Genomic DNA, 26,324 nt, shown 5'->3' on the forward strand with positions numbered 1-26,324 from the left:
CCTGCCTTCTGTCTTTGTCCACACAATAACACAGTCTGAAAGCTGCCTCGTGTCATTTGCTTCCTTTTCCATAAAGCACGTGGTTATTCCTCTGCAGGAAGATGTGGACTGACTTGCAGTCCGACTTCTGAGGTTGCTTATTATCTATACTGATGTCAGATTTCCATTTGCCGTTCTGCCCCAGGCCCTTTGTGCCTGGGAACCACCTTTTCACTCCAGTGCTGAATCACAGTGTAATCTTGCAAAAGACATTTAGAAGGGCAGTTCCGTGAGCATGCCTGGTACCTAATTGCATTTGAAGGGATGGCAGTAGAGCAGTTGTGCTCAAGGTCACCCGGGGAACCGACAAGGACAGTATCAATGCTTCCTGGCCGAGCACCACCTTAAGGAGCCACTGATGGCAAGGCATATTCGACCTTCAGAGATGTCAGAATGTGGGGAGGGAAATGCACATGTTAGAATCAAGGGAATGCGTTACTTAGAATGAGGAGACGTTTAGGGATTTATCACACATTGTGTCAAAGGCCATTTGTTTGTTTAATTGTCTCTCATCTTGGTGAACCGGGAGATCCTTGCGATCAGAGACCCGAGGCTTTCTGTCCTTTTCTTGCCAAGTGCACTCACCCGCTCTATCTGGTTGCCATCACCTCAAGGATCAGGCCAGGCATTTGACTCCCATTCTGGTTCCTTCCTTCAGACTGCCTAGCAAAGTACCTGCTGGAAAACAATCCCTGGTCACTTGATTGGCTGCTGGCCTGACTGATTGTGCTCACTCCTTCAGTGGTAAACTAACTCAGGCTGAATTAAGCAAAACGGGAATGTATGACTCATAACTGGTAATTCCAAAGGTGGACTTTAGGCACAGCTGGAGCTAGAAGCTTAAAACATGTCCTCAGAGCTCACTGCTCTCTTTCTCTCTTCTGTTGCTTCTTACGTCCTGAGTAGGCCTCATTCTCAGCTAGGCTCCCCCTCTTGCTGGCCCCCAGCAGCTTCTGGGCTTCCATCCCACAGCTTCAATTCCATTTTCCACTTTGGTCGTGTGTCATCCCAGGACTGGAACATGCTGTTTGTGTAAGTCTTGGACCTAAACTTGAGCCAACCACTGTGGCCAGGGAGCATGGAGCACAGGAGGTGTGGCCAGGTCAGAGGTGGGATGATCAGCCCCTAACCTACATGGGCTGAGAATGGAGAAGAGATGGGTACCCCCCTAAGGAAATACAGGGAAATGGCTGCCGAGTCAGCTCCTATGTCCTATGGCATGTCCATATCCTCTCACTGTGGTTTTAACTTCTTTTTCCTCATGATGGCTTGAAGTGAGGCTTATGAAGGTATAACTTACATGGAGTACGGGTCACCCTCTTTCTTGGACAGTTCTATGAGCTTTGACAAATGCACACAGTTGTGTAACCCACCAGAGCAATCAAGATAGAGAACCAATTTTGGGGGGTTTTAATCACTCTGCCCCCAAAATTCTCTACCCCACACCACGCAGGTACTCAGTTCCAGTGAGCTCTTCTATTAATTTTTTTTAGAGAAAAATTAACAGAACTTATAGGGTTCTTAAACAGGATCTAGTAATGCTAAGACCCCAAAATGAATAAATCCAACTGCAATGCAACGAATGAGGTATTTATGGATGAAATGATACTGTGTGAGATTTGCTTGGAAATCTCCCTGGGATGAGGAAATAGATGCGGGGCAGAGAGGAAACCAGGTTTGCTATGTAAGGAATCTGAATCGAATCATGTGGAACCATCACACAACCCAAATCGAAGGATGTTCTGTTAAAGAGTTGGCCCATATGCTTTAAAAATGGCAATAATAAAAATAAATAAATAAATAATAAATAAAATGGCAATAAAAATGGCAATAAAAGACAGAAAACAGAAGTACTGCTCCAAATAAAGATGAACAAGACATGACATTCAGGGCCAGATGTGATCCTGGACTGGACCCTACGCTGGAGGAAAAGTGCTATAAAGGGCATGATTGGGACAACTGACAAAATTGGAGCATGGACTGTAGATTGGATAAAAGTACTTATATCAATATTGAATTTCCTTAATTTTGTCAGGAAAACTCTATGGTTTCTTGGGAGAATGTTCTTAGGAGATATGCACTGAAAATTTAAGAGAAAGGGGGCATGGTGTATGCAGCTTGCTCTCAAATGGTTCAGAAAAAAGAAATAACATGTGTCTGCTGTGGGGAAATAAAATTCAAAACAAAATCTTCACCCAACCTAGAAAATCCCTACACATGGTAGTAGAGAAAGAAAACAGCTTTATTACTGAACAAGCATTAAAATGGAATGTCATGCGTGTCATGGGCTATCCAGTAAGAGATTGCAGAGGTAGAAGGAAATCTCACCTTTTTCTATAGCCAAGCAGATTCGGTCCATTACATACATGTTTCCTGATGAACAATAACTAGTTCTTGGGTAAGAGGACTTGACAGGGCCATCTGTCACAGATTCGTCCTCGATTCACCTCGTAATTTGGGTGGCCATCTGTATTAGCTAATTGTCTTTATCCAGAGGAAAAGCAATCTTTCATATCTTTATGGCAGGAGGTTGTTGTGTAGTTGAGAGTAAGGTGCACAGCGAAGTTAGGCTCCTACATTCCCACGGAAACTGGAAGACAGAGGTGCTCTCCCCCTTGAGGTGTCTATTTCTTTTTTTTTTTTAAGATTTTATTTATTTATTCATGAGAGACACACACACACACACACACACACAGAGAGAGAGAGAGAGAGAGGCAGAGACACAGCCAGAGGGAGAAGCAGGCCCCATGCAGGGAGCCCGACGTGGGACTCGATCCCAAGACTCCAGGATCACGCCCTGGGCCAAAGGCAGGCGCCAAACCACTGAGCCACCCAGGTATCCCCGATGTGTCCATTTCAAAGAGATATCTCCCAGTTCTTCGAGAAAGATGTTTATTGATAATAAAGCTGGCAAGAGGTTGATTTTGCTTCTAAAAAACTCACACTCTTGGGGTGCCTGAGTAGCTCAGTCAGTTAAGCATCCAACCTGTGATTTTGGCTCAGGTCATGATCTCAGGGTCTTGGGATTCCACCCCACGTGGGGCTCCGAGGCCAGCGTGGAGTCTGCTTAAGATTTTATCTCTCCTTCTCCCTCTGCTGCTCCCCATGCTTGTGCGCTCTCTCTCTCTCTGGCTCTCTCTCTCTCTCAAATAAACAAAATCTTAAAAAAGAAAGACCTTACACACATTTCAAAGAGACAGAGAACAACTTACAAATGTCTTAAAGCATAATGCTTTAAGAAAAAGGATGGGAGAGAAATCTCTTCCCTTGCTGTCAACAGGGAAAATTAACTTTCTTGTTTTTTATTTGTATTTGTCCTTAAAATATACATACAAGGGATGCCTGGGTGGCTCAGTAGTTGAGCATCGGCCTTCGGCTCAGGTTGTGATCCCAGGGTCCTGGGATTGGGTCCTGCATCAAGCTCCCTGCAGGGAGCCTGCCTCTCCCTCTATGTCTCTGCCTCTCTCTGTGTCTCTTAGGAATAAATAGGATCTTTAAAAATATATACATACAAATAGGAAAAAACAATACGATAAAATTTTAAACATTAGTGGATCTGAGGGGGAAAAATATACAGGAGTTCTCCATACTGTTTTTTGCAAACTTTCTTAAATGTGAAATTATGTCAGTGTAGAAATTCACAAATAAGTAAAATGTAGTAGAAGCATTGTGGGAGCAGAAGAAAGCCCAGTGGGATTTCATTTTTCCCTGTTTTTCTTTTTTAAAGATTTATTTATTTGAGAGAGAGAGTGTGTGTGTGTGTGTGCACGCGCGCGTGCGCACACAGTGGCAGGGGGTGGGGAGGGGCAGAGGGAGAGGGTTAGAAAAACTCAAGCAGACTCCTCACTGATCACAAAGCCCAATGCAGGGCTCCATCCCACGACCCTGAGATCAGGAACTGAGCTGAAACCAAGAGTCCGAAGCTCAGGGCCACCTGTGCCACCCAGGCGCCCCTGAGTTTTCCCTCTTTGAGGCACAGTTGCACTGATAGTCTAGGGGTCTATGCATGTCACAGGTGACTTGTAATTATGCATTGGGCTCAGCTAAATCGGTAAGGGCAGGACATCTGGCGTGTCTGTTAGACGTGAGGCCCTGCTGATGTGCCTGTCTTTGTCGCCCGGCCCCGCACAAGCCTTGAATAAGACCATTTGAGTGCAACCACTTCTTGACTTCCCTTAAGGCCTGTGACTGCTTCCTTGCCCAGAGATGGTCACTATCCCAGTTACGGTTATGGTTGGAATAGGGAATTTGAGTATCTGTCCTCAGTGTCTGGCCACAGAGATTAGAGAAGTTTCCCCCTTTTCTAGGGAAAATGAAGCAATCTGAGCCCAAGCTGATCTGAAGGCCAGCTTGTCCCCCAAAAATCTAATTGAAGATGTGGGGCAGAGGAAGACTTCAGCATCCATGTTTGGTTGAGGAAGTCAGGGTGCGATTATGGAAATCTGAGCCTTCGGGTTGCAAGTATCAGAACCCAGCTAGAGCTAGCTGACACAGAAGGAGGACGTTGTTATAAAGATATAAGCAATGTCTTACAAAAATCCACAGACAGAGATGCCGTTGGGCATCAGAGACTGGGGAGCTGGGCACGCCCTGTGCACCTGTCCCCCTGCTCTTCTCTGATTGTCTTTTTGGCATCATCCCAGGAAATCTGAACAGCCAATGGAACCCGGTCCAAGTGAAGTAGGGGTCTTTAACAAGATATGTTAAGTTAGAATAAATCATTGCCAACTCACGACTTCAAGGAAAACAGATCTTCAGCTCTGTCAGGAAAAAGGGCCCACCAGCAGCCCTCCTGGGCCTCTCTAAGACATAAATGTTCATCTCTTAAGCTGCTTTTTGGCAAAACTAGCTCCAGGACACCATAGAAGGTAGTGGATTCCATGTTTTGGGTGGGTAAAAACCTGGGTAGGCCTGGAACATATTTTTGGTGCTAGAAAGCTGAGACATTTTCAGAGATGCCACGGGCAGTGCCGAGAGGACATAGAGGGCTCCCCGTAGCCCCGTTGTGAAGGGTGGTGTCTTGAAAATAGTCACGCATACTGAGAATTTCCCATCTGCATCTTCAGATCCAGTCTCCACTTTTCTCCACCCTGCTCTGGCCTCACAGGCTAGAACAGTGAGCAGCTTTACCCTCCTTTGCCCACTGGGTTTGGCCAATGGGAGCAGCGTGAGAGGATGAGAGAAAGGAGAAGAAAGAGGTCAGGGTATTTATTCTGCAAACTCCCTTCAATAGACATGCTGTTGGCAGGTCGAGCTCCTCAGTCGAAGTCACTGTGCCTGTCTGGCAGCCTGTCCACTCCTCTCTAGGCCCTAATTGTTGCTGTCTTCCTCTTGACTTAGGGACCTAGGAGTGGTCCAGAGCACCCCATTATTGACTCCAGGGTATCTGACTTCCCTACACCCTGTCCACATTTTTGTAAATAGTCTTGTTTTTAAACTCTCCTCAGATTGCCCACTTCGAGTGTGCTTTCTCTCCTGCTAAGACCCTGCTCAACATATTGTGGTTAACTAAAATCCACTGAGTTGATGAAAATCCATGACTTTGTTATGCAACTCAAAAGGGAAAGGTGAACATGGATTGGTATAAACACTGCTGGTCCTCTGGCAGTCACCCCCCTGCCCCATCTTCCTTGCCAGCAGAGTCTTGATTTGTTCAGGTGGCTACACTGTCCATGAGGTAGGGAAGGGAGACGCTATCCCCAGCTCCCGGGGGAAATCCTTGATTTTCACCAATCTGTGATGGTCCCATTCCTCTTGCCAACGATGGGTTAAGGGCAGGCATACAATCTAATCCCAGGATGCCAGGGAGTAACAGCCAGACCCCAAGCCCATAGAATGTCTTAGCCATGGGGAAGGTTTATTCCTCACTCATGTGAAACATATGACAGGTGTTCCTGATGAATGAGTAAGTATCCTTCCAACTCTGAATCCAGACCCAGGCTCCTTCCATTGGACGGCTTGACCATCTTCCAGAGTGGCTTTCAGAGCCATTATGCAAATCTACTCCAAGCCTAGGGACCCAAGGATAGAAGGCACAAAAGATCATGTGCAGTAAGCTTTCTAAGCCAGATGTGGAAGACATGTGCATCCCTTCTCTAAATCCCTTTGATGAATCGCCAGTCACACGACCACACCCACCTGCAAGAGAGCCTGGGAGATGTCATCCGGCTCTGTGCCCAGGAAATCGGTGTGGTCCAGGCTCTGGCACAGAGAGAAGTCTGCTGGGAGACCTCTGGGAAGGGTTCATCCCTGATTAAGAGAGACTTTGAGGAAGATGCAACCTTCTTCCCACTGGAGATATTGTCCACTCTGGATATGACACTCAGAACTGCTGCTGCCAGTCAGTCTTGCTATGAGTCTGAAGGGCACACCTGAAGGAGGTGGAGCTAAGAGGGCATCAAAAGAGCAGAGAAGCCCAGCATGTGGCACCTGGAGCCACCCTGGCTTTTTGTGTTGTTTTAAGTAGGCTCCACATCCAGCATTGGGAACCCAATGTGGGACTTGAACTCACAACCATGAGATTGAGAATTGAGCCAAGAACAAGAATTAGATATTTATTTAACTGAGCCACCCAGGAACCCCTGGGGCCAACCCATTTTTGAATGTTTTTTTGGAAGATGATGAATCCCCGCAGTGTTGAGGCCACTTTGAATTTGGCTTTCTGTTCCTTGTAGCCAAAGCATCCAAATGGATACAAAACTGTATACAGAGCATGTTTTAATACAAAAGAAGGGTAAATAGAATATTTTCATTTGTATTTATTTTAATAAGTGGGAGAATCTTAATATTTATGGGGCTTTTTTTCTATAGATAGATAGTAACCTGTCTGTTTTAAAACTCTGTCTTAAAAGTTTATGTGTGAGTAAAGAGGGGTGACTGTTAATCAACCAAATAGCCCAAAGGAAAAAGGGCAGATGTGCTCTGATGTCACTTGGAATAACCAGGTAGGAAGAGTTCAACAGGTGATCCACACAAGCAGTCGAACACAATGACCAATCAAAAAGCAGGTCTAACACTATATTACAAGACAACGGATTTTACCCAATCCTAAACAAAAAGGGGGATATCACTCTGCAGGGTTGGTTCTTCACCTCATGGAAGATTGAAGACTCTAAACAAGCTTATTGAGGGGCTCCTGAGTGGCTCAGTGGTGGAGCATCTGCCTTTGGCTCAGGTTGTGATCCCAGAGCCTGGGATCGAGTCCCACATCAGGCTCCCTGAGAGGAGCCTGCTTCTCCCTCTGCCTGTGTCTCTGCCTCTCTCTCTGTGTCTCTCATGAATAAATAAATAAATCTTTTTTAAAAAAGCTTATTGATTGTACTGAGATGTTAACGAGACAGGCCAAGCTTCCAGGAATGCTACCAGAAACCACTGTGTAACAACCAAAGGATAATGGATATAATGCCAACAGAAAGTCGACTCATCATTTCTTGGAAAAGCAGAGATGCAAACAGTTGCAAGGAACCAAAACTTCTATGAAAGACCCAGAATTAAAATATACTTTATTTGTCATCTATTTGTAACAAGTGACTATTAAGGACAAGAGGGAACACAGTCCAATGACCAGTGGTGAAGGTTCATGGTGTGCAAGCCAGGTCTCTGTCCCGACCAGGAATCTGGATGATAGCTCAGAAACTGCAGCCCAGCCTGGTGCACATTGATGGGCAACGGTGTAGCTGGCCAGGGAGATGGTGATCTTCTCACCCTCAGAATGCCACAGAAGAGGTCGACTGGTCATCAAAACCTGTGGCCAGAGAACCAGAGCACCAGGGATATAACTGCCTCTTCTGCAGCCAAGAGGACAGAAGCTGAAGCAAATCATAGAAGAAGAGTGCTAGGCACCCAGGGAGCCCAGGAGGGCCAGGCAGGCAGGCAGGCTGGCCACCCCGTCATGACAGCCAGGGCTCTGGAGATGCCAAGACTCAATTCCTCTTGAAGGCAAAGCTGATTCCACTGTTTCCAGACCCCACGTGAGTAGGATTGCCAGATTTAGCAAATGCAAATACAGGATGTCCAGTTAAATTAGAATTTTAGATAAACCACGAATAATGTTTAGCATAAGTACATCCTGTGGGGTATTTAAGACATACTTAACACTAAAAAATAATTTGTTTGTTTATCTGAAATTCAAATTTAGCTAAGTATCCTGTATTTTTCTCTGGCAACTGTGTGTCTGAGCCACTGGACATACTCTAGAGGTCAGCTAATCAGGTAACATGGACTCATTGAGTGTCTACCATGGACCCAGAAATGAGATGGGTTAGCTTGATCTTCCCCACCAACACTGGCTCTCTCCTGGTCTTCCTCCCCACGGCAATACCGCCATTCCAGCTGCTCCAGCCTCACTCCCTTCCACCCACCAGCCAACCCATCAGTACATCTTATTAACTCATCACCCAGAATGTGTCCTAATCCATCTTTCTCTCTTTGTATCCATGGCGACGTTAGCCTGAGCCTCAGCCTTTACCCCTCCTGCTACAAAAGCAGCCTGGTAACTGGTGCCTGCCATCACTTCCTTCCAATCCCATCTTCAAGGAACAGCCTAAGTGATCCTATTAAATTATAATTCAGATCATGTTTCTGTTCTGTTTAAAACACTCAGAATCCTTCAATACTTTTTTATGCTCCTAGAATAAATCTAAATTCCTCAACATGATCTACAAGCCCTGATCAATGGGCTGGTGACTGCCTCATCCTCTACCAATTCCCAGCTTGGCCCTGGTCATTTGGGCCCTTCCTGCCAACAGTTGTGCCAACTCTGGGATCCTCACCCTTGTGTTTCTGCTGTCTCCCTGATTCACTCACAGAAACTCAGGACTCAAGTGCTTTGGATTGATTATCTAACTTGGATCACTGTGATGAGGTTGAAAGTCTCCTTATCGAAGGACAATCATTAAATGGTTTCACTCATATGGGGAATATAAGAAATAGTGGAACAGATTATAGGGGAAAAGAGGGAAAATGGGTGAGAAAAATCCGAGAGGGTGACAAACCATGAGAGACTCCTAACTCTGGGAAACAAATGAGGAGTAGTGGAAGGAGAGGTGGGCAGGAGGATGGGGTGACTGGGTGATGGGCACTGACGGGATGAGCACTGGGTGCTATACTCTATGTTGGCAAATTGAACTCCAGTAAAAAAAAATACACATATAAAAAAATGAAAGCCTCCTTATCTAAAACTGTTTTAAAAATCCTTCTCCAGGGGCAGCCCCCGTGGCGCAGCGCTTTAGCGCCGTCTGCAGCCCCGGGGCGTGATCTGGAGACCCTGGATCGAGTCCCATGTCAGGCTCCCTGTATGGAGCCTGCTTCTCCCTCTGCCTGTGTCTCTGCCTCTCTCTCTCTCTGCATCTCTATGAATAAATAAATAAAATCTTAAAAAAAAAATCCTTCTCCAATTACTAGGACCTCTGCATCTACATGGATCTGGGGAAGTCACTCTGTACCATGAGTTTCAGAAAGTTTTCATTTTATTGTTCTAGAAGGATCCTTCTAGGGGGTCTGCACAGGAGGGTAGGCCATGAAAGGAATTAACAGGGATCCCTGGGTGGTGCAGCGGTTTAGCGCCTGCCTTTGGCCCAGGGTGCGATCCTGGAGACCCGGGATCGAATCCCACATCGGGTTCCCGGTGCATGGGGCCTGCTTCTCCCTCTGCCTGTGTCTCTGCCTCTCTCTCTCTCTCTCTCTCTCTCTGTGTGATTATCATAAATAAATAAAAATTAAAAAAAAAAAGAAAGGAATTAACATGATGGGCCACCAATGGGTTGTCAAGAAATATTTTTCATCCCTGATTCCCAAAGCAAGTTGATATTGCACTTTATCTTACAGAAATTTGTACGTGGACTGCTCTTATTTACATGAGGTTGATTGCAGGGGAAAGGGCAACGTGACAGAGAAGAAGAACCCACTGGTGAGATTAAAACAGGAAACTCTAGCCCTGGGAGTTATACTATATGTTGCCAAATTGAATTTAGATAATTTTTTTTAAAAAAGGAAACTCTAAGGGATGCCTGGGTGGCTCAGCGGTTGAGCATCTGCCTTCGGCTCAAGGCATGATCCTGGAGTCCCAGGATTGAGCCCCACATCGGGCTCCTTGCAGGGAGCCTGCTTCTCCCTCTGCCTGTGTCTCTGCCTCTCTCTCTCTCTGTGTCTCTCATGAAAGAAAAAAAAAATCTTTAAAAAATAATAAATAAAAATAAAAAAAGAAGCTCTATACATTGCAAGAACTATTGAGAAAGAGGTTATTTTATTTACCCAAAGAATACAGACATAGCGATCCGAAGGGGCACCTGCACCCCAATGTTCATAGCAGCAATGTCCACAATAGCCAAACTGTGGTAAGAGCCTCGGTGTCCATTGACAGATGAATGGATAAAGATGATGTGGGGTGTATATACAATGGAATATTACTCAGCCATCAAAAAAAGAAATCTTACCATTTCCAACAATATGAATGGAACTAGAGAGTATGATGCTAAGCAAAGTAAGTCAATCAGAGAAAGACGATTATGATCTCACTTATATGTGGAATTTAAGAAGAAACAGATGAACATGAGGGGAAGGAAAAATCAAATCAGATGAAAACAGAGAAGGAGGCAAACCGTAAAAGACTCTTAACTCTGGGAAACACACAGAGGGTTGCTGGAGGAGTGGAGGTGGGGGGATGGGGTAACTGGGTGATGGGCATGAAGGAGGGCATGGGATGTGATGAGCACAGGGTTATATGCACCTGATAAATCACTGATGTCTACCTCTGAAACTAATAATATACCATATGTTAATCAATTGAATTAAAACAAAATTTTGAAAAAGAAATGGATTATTTAATGTCTTTAGAAGAAAGACATTTAAATTTTTTATTTTGCTTGAAGTCAGGATAAATAATAAAATTTGACCAGCTAAACGTTTTCAAGGGAGGTGAATCACTGTAAAAGTAAGCAGTAGCTTTTCAAATGTTTTCTTTGAGCTCTCTGGAATGCAGGCGAGCCAGCCTTTGGGGCTTAGGAGTGTTATGTAACTCTAAGCTTTATGTATCCAAGTCTGGCTTTTTGTCTTTCATAGGATGATTCTGAGATTCCATTCACTGAAGAGGATTATCGAAGAAGAAAACCCCATCCAAATTTTTTGGACCACATAAATGCTGAAAAAATGGTTCTCAAATTTGGAAAAAAAGTAAGTACGGAGTAGTAAAGCATTTGGGGTAAGGGAAGTTCTTTCTTCTTTCTTTCTTCCTTTCTTTCTTATGATTTTATTTATTTATTCATGAGAGACACAGAGAGAGAGGCAGAGACACAGGCAGAGGGAGAAGCAGGCTCCCTTCGGGGAGCTCGAGGTGGAACTTGATCCCAGGACCCCGGGATCATGACCTGAGCCGAAGGCAGATTCTCAAGCGCTGAGCCCCCCAGGTGCCCTGGGAAGCTCTTCTAAGGCAGCGCGCAGTGTGCACGGCCAGGGCAGCCGCGCATGTACGTTACATCATCTCAACTCATTACATGCCTCTGTGTCTAGTTTCCTCGTCCTCACACCCACAGATCTTTGAGCTTCAGGCTCACCCCGAGATGCGCTGTCCTTAGGTTCTGGTCCTGATGCAGGTGTAGCCCACTAAGTTGAGAGCCTTGTGTTAGGTCCCAGCAGAGCTCAAGCCCTCACCCTCTAAGGTATGGGTCCAAGAAGTCCCTTGGCTCAGAAGAGACAAATAACTCAGAGTTCGAGTGGTGAGGAGGGGGAGCCACATTTCCCCTTTTTCCAGAATCTCTCTCCTTTGTTTCTTATAGTGGAAAAGTGTGTATAACTAGCTCAAGGTCACATAACTAGGGATCTGCTGAGCACCTTTCTGAGCACTTCCTGGCCTTGTCTGATTCACTCTGTACAACAACGGTGTCATGTATATGTACATAATTATCCCTATTTTACAGATGTGGGCACTGGGGGAAAGAGGTGTCAAGTGGTAGAGCTGTGGTTCCAACCCAAATCCACCAGACCACAAAGACAGCAGGGCTTATTTTTATTTTTTCTTGATTCCAAAGCTCCATCATTCAATAGAGTTGATCTGGACACAGGCACGGTCACTAGTTATTAAGATACACCTACAGGGACACCTGGGTGGCTCAGCATTGAGCATCTGCCTTTGACTCAGGTCATGATCCCGGGGTCCCAGAATCAAGTCCCACATTGGGTTCCCTGCATGGAGCCTGCTTCTCCCTCTGTGTGTCTCTGCCTCTCTCTGTGTGTCTCTCATGAATAAATAAGTAAATCTTAAAAAAAAAAAAAAAAGATATACCTACAGCTTGGGCACTTAGGTGGCTCAGTCCGTTAAGCATCTGCCTTGGTCTCAGGCCATGATCCCATGATCCCAGGGTCCTGGTATTGAGTACCACATGAGACTCCCTGCTCAGTGAGGAGTCTGCTTCTCCCCTCTCCCCGCCCCTCTTGTGCTCTTTCTTTTTTTTTCTTTTTTTTAATACATTTTTATTTATTTATGATAGTCACACAGAGAGAGAGAGGCAGAGACACAGGCAGAGGGAGAAGCAGGCTCCATGCACCGGGAGCCCAACGTGGGATTCGATCCTGGGTCTTCAGGATCGTGCCCTGGGCCAAAGGCAGGCGCGAAACCGCTGCGCCACCCAGGGATCCCTCTTGTGCTCTTTCTCACTCGCACTTTCCCTCTCAAATACATAAAATTTTATTTTATTTTATTTTATTTTATTTTATTTTATTTTATTATTTTTCATAAAATAAAATTTTAAAAAGACAAACCTACAGCTGAAAAACTTTTGTAAACACTGACAGCTTCTCAGCCTTCTGTTGAAGCAAAATTTATCATCTTGATATATATATATATATATATAGTATTTCCTATCTTTAGTCAAGATAGATGATAGGAATGCCCTGGTGATGATGAATAAGTGTACTACACCTAAGAATTATTGAGGGTTTGCTCAATACATGCCAGGCACTGCACTAAACGTTTTACTTATGGTAGTTCATGTAATCCTCGTGTATCTCCTATAAAATCATCAAAATTCTATCAAGGGTTATCATCATCCTCATTTAACTTCTGTAGAACTTACATAGAACACCCAAACCTCTAAAGGTTCCATCCACCAGGCTTTTCCCATGAGCAGAGAACCCACAGCAGTGATATGGAATAACGGCTTTAAGGTGACACCTACTGGTCTCAGAAGATATTACGGTAGGAACTTTGTCCCCAACTGTCCTATTAAAAACTTTTTTCTTTCTTTTCTTTCTTTTTCTTTCTTTCTTTTTCTTTCTTTCTTTCTCTTTCTTTCTTTCTTTCTTTCTTTCTTTCTTTCTTTCTTTCTTTCTTTCTTGTTTTAATTTGGCGATACAAATGCTGCAAATATAAAATATTTGAAGGACCAGTGGGATTCAGAGTTCTAGCCCCTTTTCCACTCATTAATTTATGACCTTTGCTAAGTCATTAAAATTTTGGAGTTAAAATAAATGAATAAAGACTCTAGACTAGATAGGTCTAAATGTCTTCCAATGCCAAATCTTTTTTTTTTTTTAGATTTTTGATTTACTTATTTATTCATGAGACACACACACAGAGAGAGAGAGAGAGAGAGAGAGAGGCAGAGACACAGGCAGAGGGACAGATGGAGAAGCTGGCTCCATGCAGAGAGCCTGATGTGGGACTGGATCCTGGGACCCCAGGGTCACAACCTGAGCGGAAGGTAATGCTCAACCTCCGAGCCACCCAGGCATCCCTAAAATCTTGTATTTAAAAATACAATTATATTGACTTTAGTATTTTGAATTAGCCGGAATTGCCTGTTTGTCTTGCAAGTTACTTAAATCATTAAGTGGGTCCCTGAGCACCTATTGTGTGATCACTGCTGGAAAAAAAAAAACCTATCAAAACAGCAATGTATGAAATTTATTTTAATAATTTATTGTAAGAATGACCACACTGACTTGATCAACCCAAGTTGCTCCTGATAATTTTTTTTTTTAATACAAAACGTTTCTGGATTGGCTTTAATAATGTCATGTTGGGAGATTCTCGCACAACTATTCAAATCTACAAGTGAAAATGGCCTATAATCTGCCTTTGACATACTGTATTTTTCAGGGTTTAGTTTCCTGGTTTAACTATTCTCATACAACAATGGAATATTCCTCAGCCATTAGAAGCGACAAATACTCACCATTTGCTTCGAGGTGGATGGAGCTGGAGGGTATTATGCTGAGTGAAATAAGTCAATCAGAGAAGGACAGACATTATATGGTCTCATTCATTCGGGGAATATAAAAATTAGTGATAGGGAATAAAGGGAAAGGAGAGAAAATGAGTGAAAATATCAGTGAGGGAGACAGAACATGAGAGACTCCTAACTCTGGGAAACAAACATGGGGTGGTGGAAGGGGAGGTAGGTGGGGGGTGGGGGTGACTGGGTGATGGGCACTGGGGGGGGCACTTGATGGGATGAGCACTGGGTGATATGCTATATGTTGGCAAATTAAACTCCAATAAAAAAAATTAAAAAAACTATTCTCATACAACTAACTGAGAACAGAATCTGCCTGTAAGACCATCTTGGGGTGTATGAAAGCAGTGGGGGGTTTGGAGGGAGGGGGTGTCAAGAAATTAGCCCTTTAGGCTGTTTTCAAATTAACCGGCAAAAATTGCCCGTAAGACTTTCTTCAGACCTTTAACAAATTTCTCTTTGTAGTTAGGCTGCCCCTTTTCGGGGTCACCGTTTCCCAGCCCCCCCCGCCCCCCCCCCCCCCCCCCCCCCGCGCCCCTCCGCGGTCCGGGAGGAGGAGCCCAGGAGACCCTGCAGGCCGCGGCCTCCTCGCCGCACCTGTTGCCCCGCCTCCCGCCCCTCAAGCGAGCTCCGTGATTGGCGGCTGCGGCGGGGGGCGTGGCCACCCGCGCTGGCCCCGCCTCCCGTCCCCTGCTCGGGGCTCCCCCGGGTCGCGGCGGTCCTGCCTTGGGCGGCTCCGTGCCCTGGGTCGAGGGCGCAGGCCCCCACGGGAGAGCCACCCCATGGCTTTCGGGTGCTGCCTGTGACTGGTTGGGAAAGCTTGTCTTGTTCTGGGGTTCAGGGACGGGAAGCCCCGCATCACTGCCCGCTTGAGGCCTGTCCTGCAGCCTGAACCACGTCTTTAGCAAACGGGAGAGGCTTGGGGCTCCACCTGCCTTCTTTAAATCTTGAGAACTCTTAACTCTTTTTGTAAATCTTCCAAACCCCAAAAAGGAAAAGAGTGTCCGTTTCAGCGCCTCAAATGCCAATGTTTAGGGCCGCCCGGGTGGCTCAGCGGTTTAGCAGCTGCCTTCAGCTCAGGTCGTGACCCCAGGGTCCTGGGATCGAGTCCTGCCTCGGGCTCCCTGCGTGGAGCCTGCTTCTCCCTCTGCCTGTGGCTCTGCCTCTCTCTGTGTGTCTCTCATGAATAAATAAATAGAATATTTTAAAAATCCCATGTTTACTTGTGTCCCATCCCTTTTCTTCATCACTCTGAATCCTTTTTCCAGTTTTACTATTATTATTATTATTATTATTATTCAAGAAGTGGCTTTTGCTGTGTGTGTTCTGTCTGTATCTTTGTTTTCTAATAAACCAATGTCTCTGTCTTTTTTTTTTTTTTTTTAATTTATGATAGTCACACACAGAGAGAGAGAGAGAGGCAGAGACACAGGCAGAGGGAGAAGCAGGCTCCATGCACCGGGAGCCCGACGTGGGATTCGATCCCGGGTCTCCAGGATCGCGTCCTGGGCCAAAGGCAGGCGCTAAACCGCTGCGCCACCCAGGGATCCCCCAATGTCTCTGTCTTTATTCTTCTTCCTTCTAATTCGGGTTTATGCTGCTTGGGGTTAGACGCTAAGATCATTAATATTCAAGTCTTTGTTTTTCTGATATAACCACTTCATGCCACAAATTTGCCAAGTATGGTTTCGGCAGCATTCCCCAAGTTTTGAAGTGCCCTAAATGCTACTTGAGTTGTTATTAATTTCTACAAATTTTCTAGTGGCCCTTAGAATTTTGGGGGGGGCCACGAATTATTGAGAAATTTTTGTTTTAATTTCCAAACATCTGGAAAAGGTGTTACCTTTTTGTTCTTTTTTATATTTGTAATTGTTTTATATTTACCTAAAGTAATATAACTAAATTAAATTCTTATGAAAGTAGAGATCCAAAGCTCAGCTCTATACTAATTACTCTTTAGTGAGCTAATGGCTATAAGGTATGTCTATACCTTTTGGTTCTAGAGTGTTTATATTGTGTAAAACACAGAAAACCCTTATAAGGCAATTGTGATATTGTAGAAAGAGCATTGTATATGGTGTGGAGTGATCTGGGTTCAAGTCCACATTGAGCCACTTATGATTTTTTTTTTTTTTTTTTTTACGTTAGGCTGGTGATTTAACCATTCAAAGACTCCTTTTTTAGTGAAGATAGTAATGCCTTCTGCTTCTCTTTCTTCTGTTTGGTCTCAGGTGTAGAATATAGTGATTCATCACTTAAATGTAACACTCAGTGCTCATCACAAGTGCCTTCCTTTATTTCTTTTCTCCTCCTCCTCCTCCTCCTCCTCCTCCTCCTCCTCCTCCTCCTCCTCCTCCTCCTTCTTCTTCTTTCTCAATACAGGACTTTATTTGAAATCTTTATCTGTTCCATGTCTACTAACATGAAAATTTGGGCTTTTTTATTTTTATTTTTTTAATTTAAATTTTAGGTGATTAACATACAGTGCAATATTGGTTTCTGGAGTAGGATTCAGTGATTCTTCACTTACATACAACAGCCAGTGCTCATCATAAAAAGTGCCCTCCTTAATACCCATCATGTCCATTGCACACCCACTTCCCTCCGTCAATCCTTGGTTTGTTCTCTGTCATTAAGAGTTTCTTGTGGCTTGTTTCCCTCTCTGCTTTTTCTCTTTTCCTTATTCCCATATGTTCATCTGTTTTGTTTCTTAAATTCCACATATGAGTGAAATCATATGGTACTTGTCTTTCTCTGACTGACTGATTTCACTTAACATTTTACACTCTAGCCCCATCTATATCTTTGCAAAAGGCAAGATTTCATTCTTTTTGTTGCCTGAGTAATATTCCATTATATATATATATATACACATACATATATGGATATGTATATGTAGGTACCATGTCTTCTTTATCCATTCATCAGTCTGTGGAAATTTAGGCTTTCTATAATTTGGCTATTATTGATAATGCTGCTATGCATATTGGGGTGCATTTGCCCCTTTGAGTTAGTATTTTTGTATCCTTTCAGTAAATACCTAGCAGTGCAATTGCTGGGTCATAGGATAGTTCTATTTTTTTAGGGTAATTATATTTTTGACTTTTGAGGAACCTCCATAATGTCTTCTAGGGCGGCTGTACCAATTGGCATTCCCACCAACAGTGCAAGAGGGTTCCCCTTTCTCCACATCTTTGTCAACATCTGTTGTTTCCTGCGCTGTTAATTTTAGCCATTCTGACAAGTGTGAGGTGATAGCCTCATTGTGGTTTTGATTTGTATTTCCCTGATGATGAGGGATGTTGAACATCTTTTCACGTGTCTACTAGCCATATGTATGTCTTCTTTGGAAAAATGTCTGCTAATATCTTCTACCCTTTTTTTTTAACTGGATTACTTATTTTGGGGGTATTGAGTTTGATGAGTTCTTATAGATCTTGGAGACTAGCCCTTAATCCAATGTGCCATTTGCAAATATCTTCTCCCATTCCATAGGCTGTCCTTTAGTTTTGTTGATTGTTTCCTTCACTGTGCAGAAGCTTTTTATCTATTATCCCAATAGTTCATTTTTGCTTTTGTTTCCCTTGCCTCCAGAGGTGTGTCTAATAAGAAGTTGCTACAGGCAAAGTCAAAGAGTTTGCTGCTTGTCTTGTCTACAATTTTGATGAATTCCTGTCTCACATTTAGATCATTTGTCCATTTTGAATTTATTTTTTGTGGTATAAGCATGTGGTCCAGTTTCCTTCTTCTGTATGTCACTGTCCAGTTTTCCCAACACCATTTGTTGAAGAAACTGTCTTTTTTCCATTGGATATTCTTCCCTGCTTTGTTGAAGATTAGTTGACCATTTAGCAGTGGCTCCACTTCTGGGTTTTCTTTTCAATTTTATTGGTTTATGTGTCTATTTTCGTGCCAGTATCACGCTGTCTTGATGACTATGACTATAGCTTTATAATAGAGCTTGAAGCCCAGAATTTGATGCCTCCAGTTTTGCTTTCCTTTTTCAACATTCCTTTGGCTATTTGGGGTCTTTGTAGTTCCATACAAATTTTAGGATTGTTTGTTCCAGCTCTGTGAAAAGTGCTGGTGGTATTTTGGTAGAGATTGCATTAAATATATAGTTGCTTTGGGTAGTATGGACGCTTTAACAATATTTGTTGTTCTAATCCATGAGCATGGGATGTTTTTCCATTTCTTTGTGTCCTCCTCAATGTCTTTTATAAGCATTCTATACTTTTCAGAGTACAGATCTTTGACCTTTTTGGTTAAGTTTACTCCTAGGTAGCTTTTTGATACAATTTGAGTGGGATCAATGCCTTGATTTCTCTTTCTACTACTTCATTATTGGTGTATAGAAATGCAACAGGAGCTTCTGGGTGACTCAGTCATTTAAGCATCCAACTCTTGATTTTGGCTCATGTCATGATCTCAGGGTCATGAGATCAAGCCTGTGTCGGGCTTCATGCTCAGTGCAGAGTTGGCTTGTCCCTCTCTCTCTGCTCCTCTGCTCTCTCTCTCTCTCTCAAATAATAATAAAGGAATGCAACAAATTTTTATAATTGATTTTATATCTTGCAACTTTGCTGAATTTGTGTATCTGTTCTAGTAATTTTTTGGTGGAGTCTTTCAGTCTTTCAGGTTTTCTGAAATGACATGATATTCATGTCATCTGTGAATAGTGAAGTTTAACCCCTTCCTTGCTGATTGGGATGGCTTTTATTTCTTTTTGTTGTCTGATTGCTGAGGCTAAGACTTCCAGTACTATCCTAAATAACATGAGAGTGGATATCCTTGTCTTGTTCCTGAGCAGAGAGGAAAAGTTCTCAGTTTTTCCCCATTGAGGACGATATTTGCTGTGGGTCTTTCTTATATAGGCTTTATGATGTTGAAGTATGTTCCTTCTATCCCTACTGTGTCCAGAGTTTTTAACAAGAATGGATGCTGTATTTTGTCAAATGCTTTTTCTGTATCTATTAAGAGGATCATATAATTCTTATCCTTTCTTTTATTTTTTTTTAATTTTTATTTATTTATTTATTTATGATAGTCACAGAGAGAGAGAGAGAGAGGCAGAGACACAGGCAGAGGGAGAAGCAGGCTCCATGCACCGGGAGCCTGATGTGGGATTCGATCCCGGGTCTCCAGGATCGCGCCCTGGGCCAAAGGCAGGCGCCAAACCGCTGCGCCACCCAGGGATCCCCTATCCTTTCTTTTATTGATGTGGTGCGTCACGCTGATTGATTTGCAAATACTGAATTGCCTCTGCAGCCCAGGAATAAATCCCGCTTGATCATGGTGAATAATTCTTTTGGTGTACTGTTGGATTTTACTTGCTGGTATATTGTTGAGACTTTTTGCATCCATGTTCATCAGGGATATTGGCCTTTAATTCTTTTTAATGGAGCCTTTGGCTTTGGAATCAAGGTAATACTGGCTTTGTAGAATGAGTTTGGAAGTTTTCCTTCCATTTCTATTTTTTGGAACAGTTTGAGAAGAATCAGTATCATCTCTTCTTTAAATGCTTGGTAAAATTCCCCTGGGAAGCCATCTGGCCCTGGACTTTTGTTTGTTGGGAGATTTTTGATTACTGATTCAATTTCTTTGCTGATTATGGGTCTATTCAAATTTTCTATTTCTCCCTGTTTCAGTTTTAGTAGTTTTCATGTTTCTAGGAATTTATCCATTTCTTCCAGACTGCTTAGTTTGTTGGCATATAAGTTTTCACAATATTCTCATAATTAGGGATGCCTGGGTGGCTCAGTGCTTGAGCATCTGCTTTCAGCTCAGGGCGTGATCCCAGGGTCCTGGGATGGAGTCCTGCATTGGGCTCCCTGCAGGGAGCCTGCTTCTCCCTCTTCCTGTGTCTTTGCCTCTCTCTCTCTCTATGTCTCTCATGAATAAATAAACTCTTTTAAAAAATAATATTCTCATGATTGCATTTCTGTGATGTTGGTTGTGATCTATTTATTTGAGAGAGAGTGAGTGAGCAAGAGAGAGAGAGAGCACAGAGGGAGAGGGAGAAACAGACTTCCTGCTGAGCAGGGAGCCTGACTTGGGGTTCGATCCCAGGACCTGGGATCATGACCTGAGCCGAAGGCAGATGCTTAACTGATTGAGTCACCCAGGTGCCCCACAATCTCTCTTTTTTCACTCATGATTTTATTTATTTGGGTCATTTCTCTTTTCTTTTTGATAAATCTGGCTAGGGGTTTATCAATTTTAATAATTCTTTCAAAGCTCTTAGTTTTGTCGATCTGTTCTACTGGTTTTGTTTCTATTTCGTTTATTTCTGCTCTAATTTTTATTATTTCCCTTCTAATGCTGGCTTCAGGCTTTATTTGCAGTTTCATTTCTAGTTCCCTTAGGTGTAAAGTTAGGTTGTGTATTTGAGACGTTTTGTGCTTCTTGAGGTAGACCTATACTGCTATATACTTCCCTCTTAGGACTGCCTTTGCTGCATCACAAAGGCTTTGGACTGTTATGTTTTCGTTTTCATTTGATTCCATGTATGTTTTTAAATTTCTTTTTTGATTTGCTGGTTAACTCATTCATTTTTAAATTTTTTTGTTTATTTTTAGAAGATTTGATTTATTAATTCATGAAAGACACACAGAGAGAGGCAGAGACACAGGCAGAGGGAGAAGCAGGCTTCTTGCAGGGAGCCCAATGTGGGACTCAATCCTGGGACCTCAGGATCATACCCTGAGCCAAGAGCAGATGCTCAACCACCAAGCCACCCAGGCATCCCAAATTTTTTGTTTATTTGAGAGAGAGTGAGAGAGAGAGAGAGAGAGAGAGCGCATGAACAGGGAGGAGGAACAGAGGGAGAGGGGGAAGCAAATTCTCTGCTGAGCAGGCAGCTGGACATGGAATCCTAGGATCCTAGGATCCCAGAGATCATGACCTGAGCTGAAAGCAGATGCTTAACTGACTGAGCCACCCAGGTCCCCTAACCCATTTATTCTTTAGTTGGATGTCCTTTACCCTCCATATATTTGTGGTCTTTCCAAATTTTTTCTTGTGATTGACTTCAAATTTCATAGCATTGTGGTTTGAAAATATGCATGGTATAGGCTCAGTCTTTTTGTGCTTGTTGAGGGCTGATTTGTGACCCAGAATGTGATCTATTCTGGAGAATGTTCCATATGCACTCAAAAAGAATGTGTATTCTGCTGCTTTAGGATGAAATGCTTTGAATATATCTGTTAAGTCCATCTGCTCCAGTGTATCATTCAAAGCCATTGTTCCCTTGTTAATTTTCTGCTTCCATGATCTGTCTTTTGCTGTGAGTGGGGTAAAGTCCCCTACTACTACGGTATTATTATCAATGAGTTCTTTATGTTTGTTATCAGTTGATTTGTAATTTTGACTGCTTCCAAGCTGAGGGCATAAATATTTACAATTGTTAGATCTTCTTGTTGGATAGACCCCTTAATTATGATATAGTGTCCTTCTTCATCTCTCATTACAATCTTTGATTTATTTTTTTAAGATTTTATTTATTTATTCATGAGAGACACAACGAGGGAGAGGCAGAGACACAGGCAGAGAGAGAAGCAGGCTCCCTGTGGAAAGCCCAATGTGGGACTTGATCCCAGGACCCCAGGATCACGCCCTGAGCTGAAGGCAGACACACAACCACTGAGCCACCCAGGTGCCCCTCTCCTTGAAATCATATTAGATTTTTGCCTTGTTCATCTGGAGGCACAGTCCTATAACCCCTTCACAGTGTTAGACATTGCTAGAATGAAACTAGAAAATCATTTTTTTTTTTTATAATTGGAAGCAGGACCATACCTGTAGTCAAGTCCAGAGCTTTACAGACCATTCCCAGGGATTAGCAGAGTCTTATCTAGTTCTTATAAAGGCTCAGACAAGTTTAATACTAAAGCCACTAGTCTTTCATTTAATTTTCAACTTCTCTCCTGCCAGCCCAGCCTGACTCAGGCTCAGATGAATGCAGGATGGAGGGAGGCTAAGATGTGGTCAGCTCTCCTCCTTCTGCCACCTTTAGTCAGGTCCCTTCTCTCCTGTTCTCTATCCCATGCTCTACCACCTGCCTGTTCTTCATCATCATCACCATCCTGATCATCTTGTTCTTTTTCTTTGTTTCCTATTTCTTAATTTTTCATTATTGTAAACATATTCATTTCATAATCTCTACTATCTTTTTTTCTGAAGGTAATGTGAGTCTGATTTCACTCACGGCAGCTTGTGCCCTCATAAATTTTGTAATTTTGGTTTGGGAGCTCATCTGTAGTGTGCACACTCTATGAGTGTGCATATTTTCTTGTGATTTCTGGAACTCCACTTATAAAAATAATCCTGTAATTTGACATGGATTTTTAAAAATAGCATCTCTTTAAATTTTCAATATCCATTTCTTTATAACTCATGACCCCTAAAAACCTCACGTAAATGAATTCTCAGGGAAAAATGAGCTAGTGCAATGTGTATCTTCCAAAAGGGCTGCTATAAGAGTCTCAAGTGTATTCATGAATCAGATGCCTTCAAAATTCATGTTGGTCAGTGTGAAATGGGAATTCACAATGAGAATATGTCTTACAGGGCCACCTGGGTGGCTTAGTGGTTGAACATCTGCTTTTGGCTCAGGTTGTGAACCCTGGGTCCTGGGATCGAGTCCTGCATCAGGCTCCCCACAGGGAGCCTGCTTCTCCCTCTGCCTGTGTCTCTGCCTCTCTCTCTGTCTCTCATGAATAAATAAATAAAATCTTAAAAAAAAAGAACATTCCTTACAGTTTGTAATTGGCTTGACAGCCCATGCTGTGCCCTCAGACCAGCACCCCATCTGCTGCAATGAGGTCACCATCCTTGCTCCAGCTGTCATCCCTTTACTGGGGCTTTTAAGGAAAGGGGAAATCCCTAGGTGGGGGTACAGGGGGCTTTGTATTTGCCTCCCTGAAATGCCCCAAGAATCTTACTGCCTGAAATGCTTTTAATGTTAATTTTTGGTTCTGGAATCCCTGGACTAAACAGGTAATTTCAATGTGAAAGACAAACCATTGAGCAGTACAAGGCCAAGGATAAAATTCTCAAGGAAGTCTTGGCTAGGTTTGACACAATTCCTTGCCACCTTCTTCCGCCACAGGGTGGACTTCTTTCTAGTTCACCCTTTTGTGGTAGATGAATCCTTTCATATAGTGACCCAACTCCTCACCTCACCAGATGGAGTGCTTTGTCTCCTCTACTCACATGGATTTTAAAATGCATACTCCTAAAAAAAATAAAATAATAAAATAAAATAAAATAAAATAAAATAAAATAAAATAAAATGCATACTCCTAGATTGAGACCCTCAACCTCCCAGGGTGCCCACACTGTCCACTCTCACCACTCTTGTTTTCACTTCTGTTTCTGGCCCCTAAGGATAGCTCTTATGCCCTTGAGAATTGTGCCATCCTAGAAGGACATTAATAATGTTTTATTTGGCATTTCTAAGTATTTACACTAGGTTTTGGATTTTTTTTAATCTGCCATGGATTACCTGGAGCAGAAGAGAGACTCACATTCCTGATAAAGGCTTTGGACCCAATTCCATCATGTGTGCGCATCTACTCTGGGAGGGGTTTCCCACAACACCAAGCAATTCTTGGGCACCTGCCCGGTGTCCTACATTTCAACTCAATTCTGACGCTGTCTTCTTAGAAAGAAGATTTAACCCATTAAATCCCATGGGTTTAGGACTCAGTCCTACAAGACTGTTCCCTGCTTCAGACACGTGTGGGGTTGCTGAGCACAACAGTCAAGAAAGAATTCTTGAGACATTGTATGATATAACTTAGTAAGTTTTTTTTAAGTAGCATGGGAAGAAAGGGCTGCTTTTTTGCTGTATGAAGCTGGTATTCCTACACTTTGTGTTCAAGAGGAAGGGAATGTGCAGAGGGTATGAGATCATAAATGTTTCTTTGAATTTCTAATTGTAAAACTACTTTTGCAAGATTTCTCTGGTGTTTTTCATACAGTTCAATATTAACCATCAGTGAAATATATGAGCAGTCATGAGACCCTTTAAAAATGTAGCAACCAGGGGGCATCTGGGTGGCTCAATTGAATAAGCTCTCATGTCAGGCCTTGATCTCAGTATTGTAAATACAAGCCCCACCTTGAGCTCCATGTTGAACATGGAGCCTACTAAAAAAAAAAAGGGGGGGGGAAGCCCTGGTGGCGCAGTGGTTTAGCGCTGCCTGCTGCCCGGGGTGTGATCCTGGAGACCTGGGATCGAGTCCCACATTGGGCTTGTTGCGCGGAGCCTGCTTCTCCCTCTGCCTGTGTCTCTGCCTCTCTCTTCGCTCTCTCTGAATGAATAAATAAATAAATCTTAAAAAAAAATGTAGCAACCAGATCGTATTTGATCTTTACCAAAACTATGCAGGCTAGGACAGTCTCTTGGGCTAAAGGTGGACATTTTTTTTGCTTCTATCCTTCATCAGTTGCAAGCTCAGGCCATCACCTGTGGCTTCTGACCAACCCTTATAGATTGAAGGTTCCAATGACCCCTCCCACCTCCCTGAGCCTTAGGTTTAATTAGTTTGCTAAGAGTGACTCACAGAATTCAGAGAAACATTTTACTTATTAGATGACCAGTGTGTTATAAAAGAATATAGCTCATCAATAGCCAGATGGAAGCAATGCACAGGGCAAGGTTTGGAGAAAGGCATGGAGTTTCTCTGCTCTCCCCAAACCTCCACATGTTCACCAACCCAGAAGCTCTCCACACCTTCTCCTTTTGGGTTTTTATGGAGGCTGCATCATGTTTAAATAAATCATTGGCTGTTGGTGGTTGAATTCGATCTCCACCACCGCCCCCCACCCCCATCGCTCCCTGGAGATAGTGGAGGGAACTGGAAACTGGCAATTAACCCACATCTTCAGGCTGGATCCAAAAATCACCTGGTTAACATAAAAGGCACTGTTGTCACTCCATTTGCTTGGAAATTGCCATGGTTTTAGGATCTCAGTGCCAGATATGGAGATGAAGACCAAATATATATTTCTTATTATGAATCACAATATCACACCTTGTATTGAGGCCCATTACTAAAAATTCCCTATGTATGTCTGCCTCCCCTACTGGGTAACTAAACGTCATCGTGAAAAGACTCATTTTTATATCTCATAGACACCAGTGTAGAGCATGCAGGTGTTAAGTCTTCACAAATTATTATCTCTGGCTTTCATTTAATTAAAAGTCCCAAATAAATTTCGGTAGTGGTCAGAGGCATTCATTCATTTTAACCACTAAATAATCTGGTTCAGTATGAGTAATAATATTATATTTAGCTTTTTTCCTCTACTTTGTCTAATAGGCCAAAAAACTCACGACTTATGTGGTTGCTGCTGGACTTCAATATGGAGTAGAAGAAGGCATCTTACATTATTTTTTTAAGGTATGACTTTTCAGTGACTATGAGGGTTTTTAAAAATGTCTTAGAGTAAGGTTATACAATTTGAAGATTTTTTTTCTTTTTCTATTTTTCTTTCTAATTATTAGCAACCTGTATATACCACTCTCCGGATAATAAGGAGAAAGTTGGATTTCCTTTCATTCATGAGACAGACATTGATGCCCATCGTGTGCCAGAAAACATTGTAGATTCTGGGAATCGGATACCATAATAATAAAGTCCTCACATTTGTGAGGTTGCATTCCAGTGGCGTAGAGGAGGAGAGCCAGAGATAAGAACCCCATTAACCCACACACATAGAGTATTTCAGATGTTGAAAAATAAGATGGAAAGCAACAAAACAGAGAAAGATAAAAACAGAGCCAGTGGTAGGCTCTCAAGTTGTATCTTGATTATGATGGTCAGGGAAGGCCTTTCCCATGATATGACATTTGAACAGAAAGTTACAAGGGAGCTGGCTACTTTGCTTTCTGGAGGAAAGGTGGTAGGAACTATAAGTGCAAAGACCTGAGGCAGAAATGTGTGGGTTGTGTTAAGGAACAGCAAATAGATGAGTGTGGCCAAATTACAGGAGACTGGTAGGTGATGAAGTCAATTTGTCCTTAACCATTCTCAGCTGCTCCTCACCTAC

The 26,324-nt window shown here is 43.0% G+C and overlaps 1 protein-coding gene across 3 annotated transcripts in view; it reads left to right on the plus strand.

The window, feature by feature from the left end:
* AK7 (adenylate kinase 7) overlaps positions 1 to 26,324 on the plus strand; it is a 76,587-nt gene that overhangs the window by 16,589 nt on the left and 33,674 nt on the right. For all 3 annotated transcript variants that reach the window (XM_077910516.1, XM_077910517.1, XM_077910518.1), the window contains 2 exons: positions 11,098 to 11,208; positions 25,595 to 25,675. In XM_077910516.1, the coding sequence (XP_077766642.1) occupies positions 11,098 to 11,208; positions 25,595 to 25,675 (192 nt within the window). The remainder of the gene's footprint in view (positions 1 to 11,097; positions 11,209 to 25,594; positions 25,676 to 26,324) is intronic.

The sequence above is a fragment of the Canis aureus genome, chromosome 9, assembly GCF_053574225.1.
Source record: "Canis aureus isolate CA01 chromosome 9, VMU_Caureus_v.1.0, whole genome shotgun sequence".
NCBI lineage: Eukaryota > Metazoa > Chordata > Mammalia > Carnivora > Canidae > Canis > Canis aureus.